General features: G+C 33.4%; 1 protein-coding gene across 3 annotated transcripts in view; it reads right to left on the reverse strand.

Annotated features, from left to right (window-relative positions):
* LOC107860417 (putative protease Do-like 14) overlaps nucleotides 1-11,193 on the reverse strand; it is a 35,988-nt gene extending 24,795 nt beyond the window's left edge. Inside the window, exons 1-7 of one of the 3 annotated variants that reach the window (XM_016705771.2) lie at nucleotides 10,972-11,193; nucleotides 8,785-8,870; nucleotides 8,555-8,701; nucleotides 8,318-8,445; nucleotides 7,888-8,171; nucleotides 484-544; nucleotides 183-313 (exon numbers count right to left, since the gene is read on the reverse strand). In XM_016705771.2, coding sequence (XP_016561257.1) covers nucleotides 183-313; nucleotides 484-544; nucleotides 7,888-8,171; nucleotides 8,318-8,445; nucleotides 8,555-8,701; nucleotides 8,785-8,863 — 830 coding nt within the window. In that variant the 5' untranslated portion in view covers nucleotides 8,864-8,870; nucleotides 10,972-11,193. Of the gene's footprint in view, nucleotides 1-182; nucleotides 314-483; nucleotides 545-7,887; nucleotides 8,172-8,317; nucleotides 8,446-8,554; nucleotides 8,702-8,784; nucleotides 8,900-10,971 lie in introns of all 3 variants that reach the window. The other 2 variants (XM_016705772.2, XM_047407500.1) reach the window with 2 other exon arrangements.
* Between the last annotated feature and the right edge of the window lie 4,685 nt (nucleotides 11,194-15,878).

A 15,878-nucleotide genomic window follows, 5' to 3' on the forward strand; every position in this document is an offset into this window, starting at 1 on the left:
AGAATTTTTGTTTAGTTTCGCATAGTTTAAGAGAATATTTGACCCTTCCTGATTATACAATTAAGACGTGAATTTTTTAAAAATATTGAAGAATGAGATTCAATCAGTTGCGCAAAGGAAAAAAGGTAACAACACAAATTAAGCAACCTAGATATACAAATTAGGAAAAGATAGAAGCTTACCTGTATTTCTTATAATGTTGCCACCACATGGAAGCTATATTGATTGGCAGGAAAGCAGTATAAACGCCATCACGCAAGCAGATACCGATGACTTCTCCATTGTGGTTGATAAGTGGGCCCCCAATACCACACTACAGCAAAGAAGAAAAGGCCCTAAAAGATCATTCTACGAAAAACCTAACATAAAACAAATAAATAGCTAAAATATGCATATCATTTGATTTTGAATAAAAACATATGCAAAAGCGAATTGAACAAAGTCATTAACTACCGAATTAAAAGACGTGTGAAAGAGAGGTACCTCTGTGACTCTGCACGACGCCATAAAAAGCTCTTTACAGTCATACTGACAGCTATCAATGCTAAAGGATCAACAATAAAAAAAATTTAAAAGAAAAAAATCTCAGTAACCAATATGACAATCAAGTATATGCAATAAGCTACGTGTTGCGAGTGCCCAAGTGCTCTAAAATCTCCACATTATATTAAACAAAACAGCTTAGGTAAATGAGAAAAACATATTTATACCACCCATAACCCACAAAAACTGCCCACTAATTTAGAATTTAGATATAAGATACCGAAGCAACGCTCGAGGAATTTCTACCCAATCACTAAAATTTACCATAACCATTATACCACCCATAACCCACACAAACTGCCCATTGATTTAGAATTTAGATTTAAGATAATGAAGCAAGGCTCAAGGAGTTTCTACCCGGTCAATAAAATTTACCATAGCCAGCTTAAACTCGTCTGCCTTCAAAAGTGATTCCAATTTTCAAGTGAATGTATTCAACATCCTCTATCAAGTTAAATACAAGTGGACTTGAAAATATTATCAACTTCAAAAGATCTGTAAAATTCAAATGCCAATGAGAAAACAGATATTCCATAGAACAAAACTAAAAAAACTGAACAAGGATGAAGATCTTATTCAAAATTGGAAAGAGGCTCTAACGGTCTAATGAGGCTACTATGAAATATTTACTCATGGGTGGGGCAAGCTCTTCTATCCTGGTTCATGGTTTCTCTTGGCTTTGTGGTTCATCCAAGGGAGAGATTGCGCTTCAAGAAATAGTAAACGGTCTTATCAAATATACAAATGTATAACCCCCCAGGAATTTCAATTGTGCTCATATTCATTACCGTAGGAATTGGGTTTAAGCTTTGATACGAGACGAAACTACAAAAATGGAAACGACACGAAAACAAAGGAAACACACTAAATACGAAATCACAAAAACAATCAAACAAGGAAATGGAACGATAAAGTAAAAGATAAATAGATTGACATTAGTCAATAACGAGAGGACAACCAAGGGTATACTAAGATAAATACTTTGATTATTTCATAGACATTGATTTTGGCTATGGTTGGAGGCTTGTCCCAATCAGATATTGTTTTACTTTTGGTTGGAGACTTTGTGGAACTACTATGGGCCAATATGGGCGATGTCGGCAGTGGTGTCAGCCTTAGTATTGGGGCTGATACCATTTGACTGTATTTATGATTGTTCCATCCTTTCATGCTTTGGGATTATATATATTTATAATGGAACTCATTTGGTATGGGATGTATGGATTGGTTTATGGTTTTATTTTGGTTTTGGCTATTGGTCGGATAATGAAGGATCAAACTTATTTGGGTTGGTCACGGTTATGGACCTATCCTAGAGTCTAGAATTATAATCAACACAATCTTGCTATACGTTTGGAATTCATCCTACTCAGGGTATGCGTATTTGGAGGTTAGGTTGGGTCACAAGGGTGGTCACTGGTCCTGGTTGGACTTGGGATGCCCATTACAACAAGGCCCCAGTTTGGGTCATGTCAAGTTGGTATCAGAGCTTTACGTTCATGGTTAATTGGGAGTCCACAAAGTCGTGTCACGTAAAGTCTCTTTTAAGGGTTTGTAGCACACCATACTCATAAGGGAGAGGCTACGAGGTATTTAGGAAATGTTTCTCTTATTTGTGTTCTATTTTCAAGCTTGGAGCCTATGTCCTGGAATCCCTGCTAATTCCGCTTGTTCGCTTTAGATCATGCCTCCACGATCTAAAGTTCATGGAAACTCCTCTATCCCAACTGAGTACGATGTTGATGAGACACAATCTACTCAGGGGATCCATACTCAGTCTAGGGGCCAAATCCCTGATATTTATACATTTCAACCGGTTCCTTCTAGTCCTCCTCAGGCTCCTCACAAAAACAAGGAAACAAGGAAATGGAACAAGGAAACAAGGAAATGGAACGATAAAGTAAAAGATAAATAGATTGACATAAATCAATAACAAGAGGACAATCAAGGGTATACTAAGCCACCAAAGACGTTGAAGTCACCACAGATGGCCCAGGTCCATCACACAAGCCCCTTATACATTGGCCAATTCCTCCCATACAAGCCTCCTCTCCACTTTATTGTTAGGAGCGTACACACCAGTTATATGACATTCAAAGTTACTTAACTGAGTTTTGAATTTGCAAAAAAGAGTATAAGCTCCAACTTGGAAGATTTCCCCTTCCCAGATTCTAGAATCCCAAAGTAGTAAGATTCCTCCTCTGGTTTCACTGGCCTCCAAACATGCATGCCTGATCCATCTCCCAGCCCAAATTTGCTTATTAACTCTTGTACCATTGCCTTCTAATTTAGTTTCAGAAGACATACTATGTCTGCTTTCCAGTCCTGAATTAGACTTTGTACAACCCTTCTCTTCCCCTGTTCCTTCAACCCCCTAACATTCCATGAGATCAATTTGATCAGCATAGAATATTCTCTGAGCTCCCTTCCCCTTCCCTCTATCACTATTGTTTTTGAATTTGACGTCAAAAGATACAGATGCTTTGACTCTTGTGCTCCTTATTGTTTTGTTCTTTTTAACTTCTACCGATTGCTCCATTCTTCTTGCTTGCCTGCTTGCATCTAATTACCTTATGAGTTCAAGTGCTTCGTCTTCAAACTCCTGAAAATCTAACCCAAACATCATATGGAGTTTAGGTAAGTTTCGTTAAAACTACACTATAGCTTTCTTCTCCATTTTGATGAGAGCTTTTTGTTGCTACGTACAAAGAGGTTCAATCTCCTGTACACCCCATATTTCCCCAGAATTGACCATCCCTAATATTTTTTGTCTCAATTCGATGTCACCCGTGATGATCACCCCCTGTTTTTAATCTTCAATCCATTCGTTGTTCGTTACACACGATTGCTCAAGTTCCTTTTTCCTTTCTTCTCTTTCAATTTGTAATTGTTCATCAATAGCGGTCAGGGCATCTTCTTTTGTTTTCAGACTTCTTCGTATGTGGTAATCGAAAGAATAAATCGCAGCAATTTCGTCCACTATAACCTCCTAGAAGGAGTCTTCGTTGGGTTGTTGTATGGGGCGAATGGTTGGCCTGTTAAGACGGACTACATTCAGAAGATGAAGGGGCAGAAATGAGAATGCTTAGGTGAATGTGTGTACTAGGAAAGATAGGATTAGAAATGAGATAATTCAAGATAAGGTGGGAGTGGCTTCGGTGGAAGCCAAGATGAGGGAAGTGAGGTTGAGATGGTTTGGTCATATGATGAGGAGAAGCATGGATGTCCCAGTGCGAAGGTGTGAGAGGTGGCTAGGGATGGTTTCAAGCGAGGTAGAGGTAGACAGAAGAAATATTGGGGGAGGTAATTAGACATGACATGGAGCAGCTCCAACTTACCGAGGACATGACCTTGGATAGAAAATAGTGGAGGAGGCAAATTAGGATAGAAGGTTAGTATGAGTTAAGCATATTGTATCTTTTGGTGTGTTTCTTGGAGTAGCTTGCTTATGGTATTATTGGATGTGCTAATTTCTATTGTATCTTGTTCTTTTCTTATTCCAACTGTTACTATAACCTATTTTGTATCCTTTTTTTACTATTCCTAATATCACTATTCCTTATCGTAGAATGTTTTATTTTGAGTCGGAGGTCTATCGAAAACAATCTCTTTATCTCACATTTGAGGTAGTGTTACGAACTGCATACACTTACCCTCTCCAGACCCCACTTGGTGGGAAATATACTGGGTATGTTGTTGTTGTTGAATCTTTGCCTAATTCGGCCCAAAAGGTTTCAAGCCCAATTTGTTTTTTAAATTTTGCACATGCCCGTCACGTGCTCCTGCAGTGAATTTTAGTCTCCGACTGTTCCCACACGTATCTCCCTTATTCCGTCACCATCAGCTTGTTCTAGGGTCTCGAATATAGAGGAGGAAGTCTCTGTTATCCGCTGGTTTTTCCTTTTGAGTTTTCTCAACTTTTCCGACGACTGGTCCTTCACTCTCCGACTCGATACGTGTTTTCCTTATCAAAAAAATAAAGTAAAACCCATCTCTGGAGATGGTAACTTCTGCTGGCATGTTCCGATCATCCCCTCGAGTCTCGACCCTGGCCTATTTAAGGTGGTTTCTCAGTTTCGTTTCCTCTTTTGTTGCCAACCACCTGTTGCACAGTTATCCCATTTCACGAAAAATCTATTCCGTCCACGGATGTATTGGTAAACCCACAACCCTAATCCAGGTGAATTTGGGTTTGTGAACAATAGGCAACCAGCCTGCAAAAGGGTTCCACCACTATAATTTAGGTTTGATTTTCTTCCACTTCCATTCCCCCTGGAGAACTTGTTCCGCCATGTATCTATTAGGAAACTCAAAGAGGAAACAATTGTCCAACATCTCATAGACATTAATCCCAAAAGCTTTCTTCCAAACCGTTGAGGACCATCGTCTAACTTCTGAGAGGGTGGGTGTTTCAGCTTTTTCATTGCCGAAAGGCCAAAAAATACACCTTCCCAGTACTCCTTGATCTTTGATTTTGGCTACAATATTGGTTTCAATCTCTTTCCCTTTGGTTGTGGCTCTCTCAAAGCTACTACTTTGCCATTTACTGATAGTAAATGCTTTTGCATAAGGCACATTTAAGTCATTTGTTCTGCTTTGTATCTACACCACCTTTAGTAGTGGACATTTAATGAAACTTTGACTCTTAAATGCCACACTTTTCCATCCAACATTTATGCCTGACTCGGGTACAATAATAACTGCTCTGTCTTTTCCCTTCAGTGACAGAATACTCATATATCTCCCTTGGGAATTATATTTCCTTGTACCAAAAAAACTGCCACATAGTCCTTGTATCTCCACCTTCTCACCTCATTTTTTGGTCGCTTTTTTGAGGATGAAGCATATCCATTCTAACACATTCTCACTGAGTGTAACCCTTCTCATCGTGTTTCGGCTTCTTTCCACCTAGTCGTACCATGAAACATTATTTGAAGTCCATCTGATAATGTCATAAGATTTAAATCCTTGGTTGAAATATATTCTATTATCCCACATAGTTTCTAAACTAGGGAAAAAAAGGAAATTTTAGTAAAACAGTAGTTGCAGTTGTTGTTCCTGTAAATTTTTAAAATATTATACCATTACCATACCAAATTAATTTGGTTTGATTTGATATTTTAGAATTTGATTTCGGTATTTTGCAGTATGGTAAATCGATAACCATACTTAGTTTACTAACACATTACACATGCAGAAATATGTATTTAAGAGAAAGTGTTTGATCAATAACATAAAGAGATATTTCAATCACTAAGAGTAGTCAGAGTTTATATATATACATATGTATGTATATATATACAGACACACATAGTTTTCCACTAATACTAGGTTGTATATTTGTTAGTATTTTAATAATATATACAAATTATATATGTAACTATATATATTTCGATATGGATTCGGTAATTCAGTATGTTATTTATAAAAACCATATTAAATACAAAAAAAATAACATGTATTACCAAATATACTACGTGCGTTGTTGCATTGCCAAATATACAACGACAACAACCACCACAAACCCAGTGAATTCCTACATAGTGGGGTCTGGAGAGGGTAATATGTATGCAGTCCATACCACTAGCTTAGAAGAAGTAGAGAGGTGGTTTCCGATAGACCCTCGAATCAAGACAAAAGACAGTAACAAAGTCGTAATAAAACATGAAACAAGATGGAATAACAAAAATAAGACACCCACAAAGTACCTACTAGACACTAACAAACCAAAGGCACCCACCACACCCAACGCAACATCCTCATTTCCGCCACATTCAAAAGTTGAATGTGGGAGTTCTTGACTGGACAATATTCCACTGTATACAGCATGGCCGGACAGACTGTCACTCTGTAGAATTTGTCTTTAAGCTTGGGAGACACCTTCTTATCACACATCCCAAGGCGAACCTCCATTTCATCCATCTTACCCAATACGGTGAGAGATATCCTCGTCAATCTCTCCATTTCCCTGAATCATAGATCCAAGATACTTCAAACTATCCCTCTTACTACAGCCGTCAAATGGGCCAAGTCCGTTGGGCCTACCCGACCCAGCCTGTAATTTGATGGCCCATTTAAGAACATGGCTTTTTAGCCCGACCCGAATAAGCCTATGGCCAGTGGGGCTTGAGCCATGTAGGTTGGTTTAGCCCGTCGGCAACTACGTAAGTAAAATACATGCAACTATTTAAATTGTTTATTAGTATTTTTATTTGATTCGAAGGATATTATGGCAAAAGTTATTTAATTTTGCTAATAGGAGTATCTTTTGGGGTGTTGGGGACTTGGTTAACAAGCATTATTAACATTCTAAAATTAAATTATAAAATATTATTTTTTAAAAGTGGGCTGGCCCGTGAGGCCCGCACCCTACAGAGTAATAGTGTGGGCTTGGTGTTTTTCGGCCCATCATTTTGATGGTCCAGCCCGGCCTAGCCCGTCAAACTTAAAGCCCATGTGGGCTAGCCCGGATGGGCTGGGCCGACCCGTATTGACAACTCTACCTCTTACAACTAACCTGGAAATCCATCCTCACTACCACCTCGTTCTCCTGCATCAAATCATTAAACTTGCATTCCATGTGCTCCGTCTTGGTCCTATTCAACCTGAATCCTTTAGACTAGGATTTGTCTCCAAACCTCCAATTTATCATTCTCACACACACCTCGTATCATCAATCAAAACTACATTATCCGTAAATAGCATACACCAAGGCACCTCTACTTGAATACGCCGCGTTAACACATCCACTACCAAGGCAAATAAAAACGGACTAAGAGATATAAACAATGGATTTTTTTAAATATAAACTTGTGGGTCAATTTTTGTATTTGAAAAATTCAAAATCATGATATGAAATTTTCATATAAAGCTTTTTGGAATATTTGATATTTCATCTCATGATTTGAAATCCATACCATGACACGTGCCTAAATCAAAGATACTAATAATGAAGCTACTGACTTTCTTCTTTTTTTAAAATTTTTTGATGAAGAAAGCTTTCATAAAAAGGCATCAAGAAGATGCAGACAAAATTACAAAAGAGAGTGAAGCGGTCCACTTCTTTCCTAGAATTGATCGCATTTATATGAATAGAAGTTTAATTTAAATTGATACGAAACCTCTCACCTAAAAAAATCAACATCTAAGGTTTCACTAAACAATCAAGTATGTGATGTGAATTTTTTTGTTTTTTATTTCATTTTGGGTACTTTGTAAATGGTTAAATAAGCCTACTTTAGAACATTTCAGTCTAATAGGTTTCATAATATACTTATCATCTCCCACTTCTTTATTACGGAGGAAGTGATTGCAGTAAATTAGAAGTAAAACAGAAACACCAACCTGAATTCACCAGGAGCAACCATGATATCATAGGGCTCTATAAAACGACCTAGAGCAATAACTGCATCTCCAGGAACAAGGTCAAATGAACTTAAATGTGGGACTAAAGTGACATCAACATGGAGTTTACACGGATCAACTGTGATAGCATCTTTTAACTGCACCAATGAGGCGGTTGGAAGTTGTGTATCTGATTGGATCTTAATGGCAGCAATATTATAATAAAAATTGTATGCCTCTATTTGACCATTTAATGATCTCCCACTTGATAGATGCACAATGACCTAAAGAAATAATTATAATTATCAGGTAATGAGTAATCTACCAAGAATTGGGCTAAAAATACCATGCATATAATCAAGTGGATCAACAAAAACCAATTCGGTATAGTAATTAGACAAATCTGAAAACATGATAAAATTAAACAAACCTTAACATCATCCGCTTCAAAATTTCTACTTGTAAAACACTTCAGGAGATTTGCAGAGGTTAATACTATACTACAAGTATTAACGTTTTCTATGATAACTCCAGAACTTTGAAGTATCACCCCTTCCCCTGAGGATGAACATAAAATAAAACAGTAGATAAAATTACTCCACGAGATGTTAGAGCTAAAAACTAAGGCTCCAAGTATGAGAACAAAGAAAAATTATTGAACCAGTACCCGAGTGAGATTCAAGACTGACAACAGATGGAGAAGCTTTCAAAGCAGCCTTCTTTGTATAAATATCTAAATGCAAATTTTGAGGATATACATTAAACTTTTGTCGCATCAGATTGGAATTCTCCAATTTCTGTATAACCTCCCTGCCTACATAATTTTACAACAAAACATCATAAACAAATGAATTTTAAAATCAACAGAAGTTAAAGTAGGAAATTTATGAAACTCACTACAGCGAGGCTTCTTAGGTTCCCTTTCCCATGGGTTGTGAGCTTCCTCGCACTGGCTTTTATGACGACGAAAAGACATGGCTTACCTTCAAAACGATTCATTTTACTCACATATCTATATCAAAGGTTAAAATTAAATAAGATCATAACTGCTGACAAATATATTCCTGTTAATGTATTACTCTTTTGTCCCAATTTAATTGTCTTACTGTCCTTTTTAGTTTGTCCCAAAAAGAGTGCCTCTTTCCATATTAAGTATTCTTTTTCCAATTCCAATATTCTATCTGGCAAGTTTAAGACCACAAGACTTAAAGGACAACACACATCATTCATTTAAGACCACAAGATTCAAAAGTGAGCCTTTATTTCTAAAAACTTGTGCCTAGTCAAACTAAGACACTTACATTGGGATGGAGGGAGTATCCATTTTTGTTATTTAACTGCAGTTGTTCATGTGCTAGAATGATATAAACATCAAATCAATTATCTATCGTATGGAGGGAGTATCCATTTTTGCTATTTAACTACATCTGTTTATGTGCCACTGATATAAAAATGAAATCAATTATCTATTACATTAATACTACTTTATCAACCGTCGATGAAGTGTTTGCAATAAATTGACCTCAACTTCTAATTGAATTCTGATATGATATCAAAATAAACTCCAAATGCATACAACTGAAATATGATTCCCATACCATCGATTATTCAATTTAAGGCATAATAGATCTTCTTATGACCTCTATCATATAGCCACATTGAGAAAACAAATAAAACATAACCAAAAAGACTTAAGCATAGCACAAACAGAAGCCAAAAATCCCAACATCCAACAGAAGAAAACAAAAAACAAAATACGAGCAACAGGACAAATAAAACACCAAAATCACAGAGACATTCAATCATCTTTTTTTACATTGCAAATGGGCAGACCAGCTTTGGAGGATCTTCATCGGCTTAAGAAAGATCACAAGGGTGAATCCAAGGAGAGAATAAGATGTTCTAAAATGTTTTATCAGTGTGTGCAATGCTGTAGAAAGGAGGATAAATGAAAATTGTCAAAGCATGTATATGGTGGACAGTGTAGAAAGAAAATCAGAGATGTTTTGAGGGCAAGCAGAAAAATATACAGAATTTCAAGAGGAATTGTTTTAACTCTTTATTACTATTGGTGTAAACAGACAGTACTAGTGCAAACAAAATCATATTTTTGATGTTTAGACTGTTTGTAACAAAAAAGACAAATAGGGATCCAGTGATATAGATTGTAAAAATATTGGAGTGTGACTACAGTTATTGATCAAGTACTGTGGATATATAGTTGAAAAGTTACAATTCTCAAATCAAAATTACTAACTAAAATGTAGAGCGTGAAAAAGATAAAACCATCAACAACAAAGAAAACTAAGTAATTAGACGCAGGCTCTCACATTAAGTAGGATCCTGGGAAACTGGAAAGTCTGCAGATGCAGAGCGTAAATTGTGAATAAGAGAGACAACAATATCAAGCTATATGAAACTCTAGTCACACGGAGAAGGCCAACAAAAATAACAAGCCTGCACAAAGTCCCACAATATACACGCATATCGAAATCCCTATGAAACAAGACCAAACTGACCATTCAAGATAAGTAGGGCTGCTTATCGGGTGATTCAGTTCAGTTTTGAATGTAATTGGTTCAGCTTATCAGTTGTCGGTTTGAATACATGCTAAACCATTACTGAACGGTTAAGATATTCATTAAAATGTTAGTGGTCGTTAAGGTTTGCTCATCAGTTAAAACTATTTTGGGCAGGATATTAAATGATACAAAGTTCAAATTCGTTTCTATCAGATAAGTAATTTTTTATATTGAAAAAGGTAACAGTTAATCTATATTCACAGGTGTACTTACTACATGAAAACATGTTGTATTACCACTTACAAACTTTGCAACCGTATCTCCTATTTACACCAAAAATAGTACAAAGCTAAGCAATTCATGTTGAACTTCCGCAGACCATTCAAAACCAACGACTATGAGTACAATAAGTCAGCAACACAGATAAGTGCCACAACAAGAAGAGATGAGTCGACAAGGACATGGATTATTCGGCGAACAGCAAAAGATCCTCTGGTCGAATTAAGACGATGAACAAAAAACGGAATTTTGAAGACATAAAAGAGAGATATCAAATACATACCTTGACGCTGTCACCGTTATCTCTCAGAGGTTGAAGTCGCCTGAGGCGGACACTAGTCGCCGTCGCCCGCAAAGATGAGACTTGAAAGGTCGTACTTACTTAGTTGTCGGTTGCTGCTGTGGGATTTTTTGTTTTTGGGAATAGGCCTTTAGGCTATTTTAGGACACCTTCGGAAGAGAAGATGACAACAAAAGTCGAGAAAAATGAGAGAATAGACCCTCCAAGGTTTTAATTAAAAAAGAAAAGATAAATGGGTGTCCTAATCTTATTAAGTTAAAAAAAATAAAAAGAGTTTTAAAATGTTCTTTAATTATATAAAATAATGTTAAAATATCCTTCATCTATTTATTGGGCTTAAAATACTCTTTTCATTTATCTATTAGGACAAAAATATCCTTCTCATCTACTATTGGATCTAAAAATATCATTTTCGTCTACTTATTGGGCCTATTTTACCCTTTTATTTAGAAAAATTACATGAAATAATCATCCTTAAACTTAAATACATAAATAATAGTACTTTTTTAATATTACAAAAATAAAAAAAAAATTACATATATAGCCATTTAAAAAAAAAATCATAAAAGATAATTATAGTTCCCAATTTAATGTTTTAATGTAATGGGTGAACTATAATTTTTTATGGATAAATATTTATGGAATAAAAATTATTACGTTGGAAGTACAAATATACCATGTATTATTTTTGTTGTATAAATATAATTTATGTCAAAGACAGATTACTATTATATTTTTGATATAATTTATTGAATAAATATTTATGGTATATCTCATTATGTCAGAAGTACTTTTCTTGTTAAAAAAATATTTATTAAATATAAATATATATTTTCAGTATTACATGATATAAACTTTTTATATCTAAAATATATCATGTATGTTTATGATATAGATATAATTTATATGGTATAAATATAATTTGTATGTTATAAATATATCATGTGTTTTTATAATATAAATATACCATGATTTTTTATGGTATAAATATATCATATTATTTTATGGAGTCATCGTGAAAGAAGGCAATAAAAATTTAAAACATAAAATTTTGATATAGTATATAATAAAAAAAAAATCCATGTAATTTTTCTTAAAAAAAAAAAGACAAAATAGCCCCAATAGGTAGACGTAAAGTAGGTAGACATAAAAGGTATTTTAGACCCAATAGATAAATGGAGGGTATTTTTGCACTATTTCACATAGTTAAAGGGCATTTTCGCCTTTTTTCGTTAAAAAAATAAAGTTTCTTAAACAATTGAGACAATTGTTCTACAACTGCATTAATTATCTCAATAATTTTGCATAGTTATTGAATAACTTTTCAAAGTTATCGAACATCTTCGCACAGTTGTTGAATAACTTTACACAGTTGTCGAACAACTTTGATAGTTATTGAACAACTTCACAAAGTTGTCGAACAACTATTAAAGTTATTCGATAACTAGAGAAGTTGTTGGAATGAAAAAATTTAAAAATATTTTGTCCCTTCCACCTAATTTTAAAAATTTGAAGGAGCATCACTCAATTGAGAAAATTGTTTGTCCCTTTTAATCCAAAGTCCCCTTTCACTATAAGGAGTAGGTTTAAAATAGTCCCTTAATAAGTTTATCAGTTTTGATCTTTTAACTATTTAAAAACTTATTAAGTTTGATCTATTACTATTTTCTTATATAAATAATATAGAATTTATATTAATAAAATTCATGCTTTCATAAAATTAAATTGCAATACATTTTTTGAATTGTTTCTCTCTTCTTGCCATTTTTTAGTCAAATTTCTCTTTGCGAAAAAATCCTAACCTCAATAATTCAAAATAGAATTTCTCAAGGAAGAAGATACAAGCTCTAATAAAAAAAAAAATATTAAGTTTGATTTTTTACTATTTTTATTAAATTTGGTATTTGTCTATTTTTAATATGTAGAACGTAGGAGTTATTCAAATGGAATCCTTCCTTTGTGAGATTCTCTCCTCCTTCTACTTTGTTTTGAAGATTTTGCCATTTTCACTATTAACTTTCTCTGGACACTTACTTTAAATGACTCGAACCATGCCCAAAATTTCCATCTTGATTTTTTCTTTATTTAAGTTATCTTTAATGGTAATAAAAGTTTGTTCTTACATCAAACTTTGTTGTTATTGTAGTCTTCTTCAGAACATAGCATATTCAAGTCATTAGCAATGACATTATACTTTTTTTATTAGAGCTTGTGTTCTTCTTTACTTAGAAATTTTATTTTGAATATTGAGGTTGGAGATTTTTTTCATAAGAGGAATTTGAGGAAAAAATGGCAAGGAGAAATGAATAATTGAGGAAATGTGTTACCCTTTAATTGTACCGAAGCAAGAATTTCATTGATATATACGTTGTTTATATAAAAAAATAGTTAAAGACCAAACATGATAAGTTTTTAATAGATAAAGGATCAAAACTGATAAATGTGTAGTGAAGGGACAATTTTAAACCTGCTCTTATAGTTAAGGGACTATTTATGTCATCTTCTCCCTTCGGAATGCCTTATAAGGAAAAAAAAGATTTTTTTAGGGTTTTATTTTTTTACTAAATTAAGAATATTAATTATGCTTTAAAATAGAGCGGTTTATCCCTAACTATTTTAGGGAAGATTTCTCTTTTCTCAATAGTAAATTTAATTATTAATAATTTATTTAGTTATTAAATGATATGAATAGTATTGAAATAACATGAAAAAAAATTCTTGATTTTGAACAATCAATTTGAAGTAAACATATTAGAAAGAATGTCAAGTAAAATGAAATGGAGGAAGAAGGCGTCTAAACATAAATATTGCTATACAATAAAAGTAGTTCGAAATACGTTTTTACTTTATTTCGGAATACTTATTTGGCCATGAAAATAGAAAATATATTTTGAAAAACATTTTCAAAAATTTTGATTTAAAAAAAAACACCTCTTGATTTTATTTTTTTTTGACTCAATCTTTTTTTATCACTTTATAAAAAAGTATATCCAAAGTATAAAATATTTTTAAACGTACCATGATCAAACACAACTACAATTCTATTTTCAACTTCAAAATATCAATAAAGCAAATATATTTTGGATTTTCATTGTTGAACGGGTGCTTAGTTGTATACTCAACACCACAGACGGCTAGCTGATAAGGACTATTGAGCTTGGGTCGTGAAACTTCTGGGCTCAACCCAAGTTTGAGTCAATGGATCTGTTTTGGCCGTGCGATTTTTTTTAGGAAAAATTACACAAATTTCAAATTTAAGACACCATATTACATAATATCCCTTAATGTTTTTAAAAATACATAAAATTCCGAATTCATATTTACCAGTGATACATATGTTATATGTATCACTACTGTATACATATGTATATAATAGTGATACATATATATATGTATCACTAATCCATAGGTATCACAATTTGAAATTTTGGGATAAAATGTAATTAGCAAACTATTCGGGATTTTATGTAATATTGTTGAAACTATTCGGGATTTATGTAAGTTACTCTTTTTATCTAAAAATTACACAAATACACAACTTATGTTTTCAATATTATAAAAAATTTCAACTCCCTAAATCTATTACAAAAATCTTATTATATATACAGAATGTTATGTATATGTCGGTTATGTTATGTATATTAATAGGGAGAGAGAGTAAAATAATTTAAAAAGTAGGAGAGAGTGTTACTTCTAAAAGGGTTGGTATTTATGTTATTTATACTTTTTTTATTTTTTGAAAAAGTATTTACTTTGTGCCGACAGGGATCTATTTGAAATTTGCAATTGAAATGAGCCGAAAAAAGTGTAAAAATACTCAAATAGACCACCAGCTTAAAGTGGTACCAAAATAAACTATTCAAAATAATTAGTTTTTGATTTACATAATTTAATTTAACGAAAACATCAATCGTGTTGAACAGTAAAAAAGTGAATGAAACGGAATAATATAATCTGAGTTACAAATTGAAATAAAACATTTCGACTTATAAGAAATTAATATTTCACAAGTCAGAATAAAAGATCTCAATTTATTGATGACACCTTCAACATTTGTGTAATGGAGTACAATTCTACCTACAATAATACAATTTTTATTTAATAAAATCAAATAGTAACTAAGGAGATTTGAATCACAGTCAAGAGGTCAATAAAACTTTCACAACTTTCTCTACTTCACTAGATCAATAATACATAACAATACAGTTTGTTTATAGATTCCGAACTTATAATTCTTATCCATTTACTTCAACAACAACAACATACCCGATGGATTCTCACCTAATAGGGTCTGGGGATGGTAAAATATACGCAGACCATGCTACCATCTTCAAAGAAGTAGAGAGTTTGTTTTCGATAGACTCTGGACACAAGATATATAATTACTAGATTTCTCTATAAAAATATTAGATTAGCACAAAAGTTACTGAGTTTCCGATAAAAACCACCAAACACCTAGATCCGCCTTATCACTTTAAAGAAACTTTATCAGTTCGTAGTGATATTCTCTAGAACAACTCATAGTGTTCGATATCTCTAGAACAATTCATATTGATTTACGGAGTTTAAATTAGCTTTGAAATTAGACATATTATTGATATTTAGTTGATTATTATTTAGCGACTTAAGTGTAATATTGTTATCTGCATTTTCACCTAATTCACTAATATTAATGATCAAAATGTATCAAATAGCGCTGGAGTAGTTTTATAATTAATTTTATAAAGTTTAGATTAACTCTAAATAGACAAATTCCAACATTAGTTAGTCGATGAATAAGTAGATTTGATTAGATATAATAGTGTTATTAGCTAGCTAGACAGATGAATTCGGAAAAAAAAAAAAAAATGTTTGTCAAAATATGGCATCTATATTGAGGGTTTTGTGTC

This window comes from Capsicum annuum, chromosome 2 (assembly GCF_002878395.1).
Source record: "Capsicum annuum cultivar UCD-10X-F1 chromosome 2, UCD10Xv1.1, whole genome shotgun sequence".
Lineage (NCBI taxonomy): Eukaryota > Viridiplantae > Streptophyta > Magnoliopsida > Solanales > Solanaceae > Capsicum > Capsicum annuum.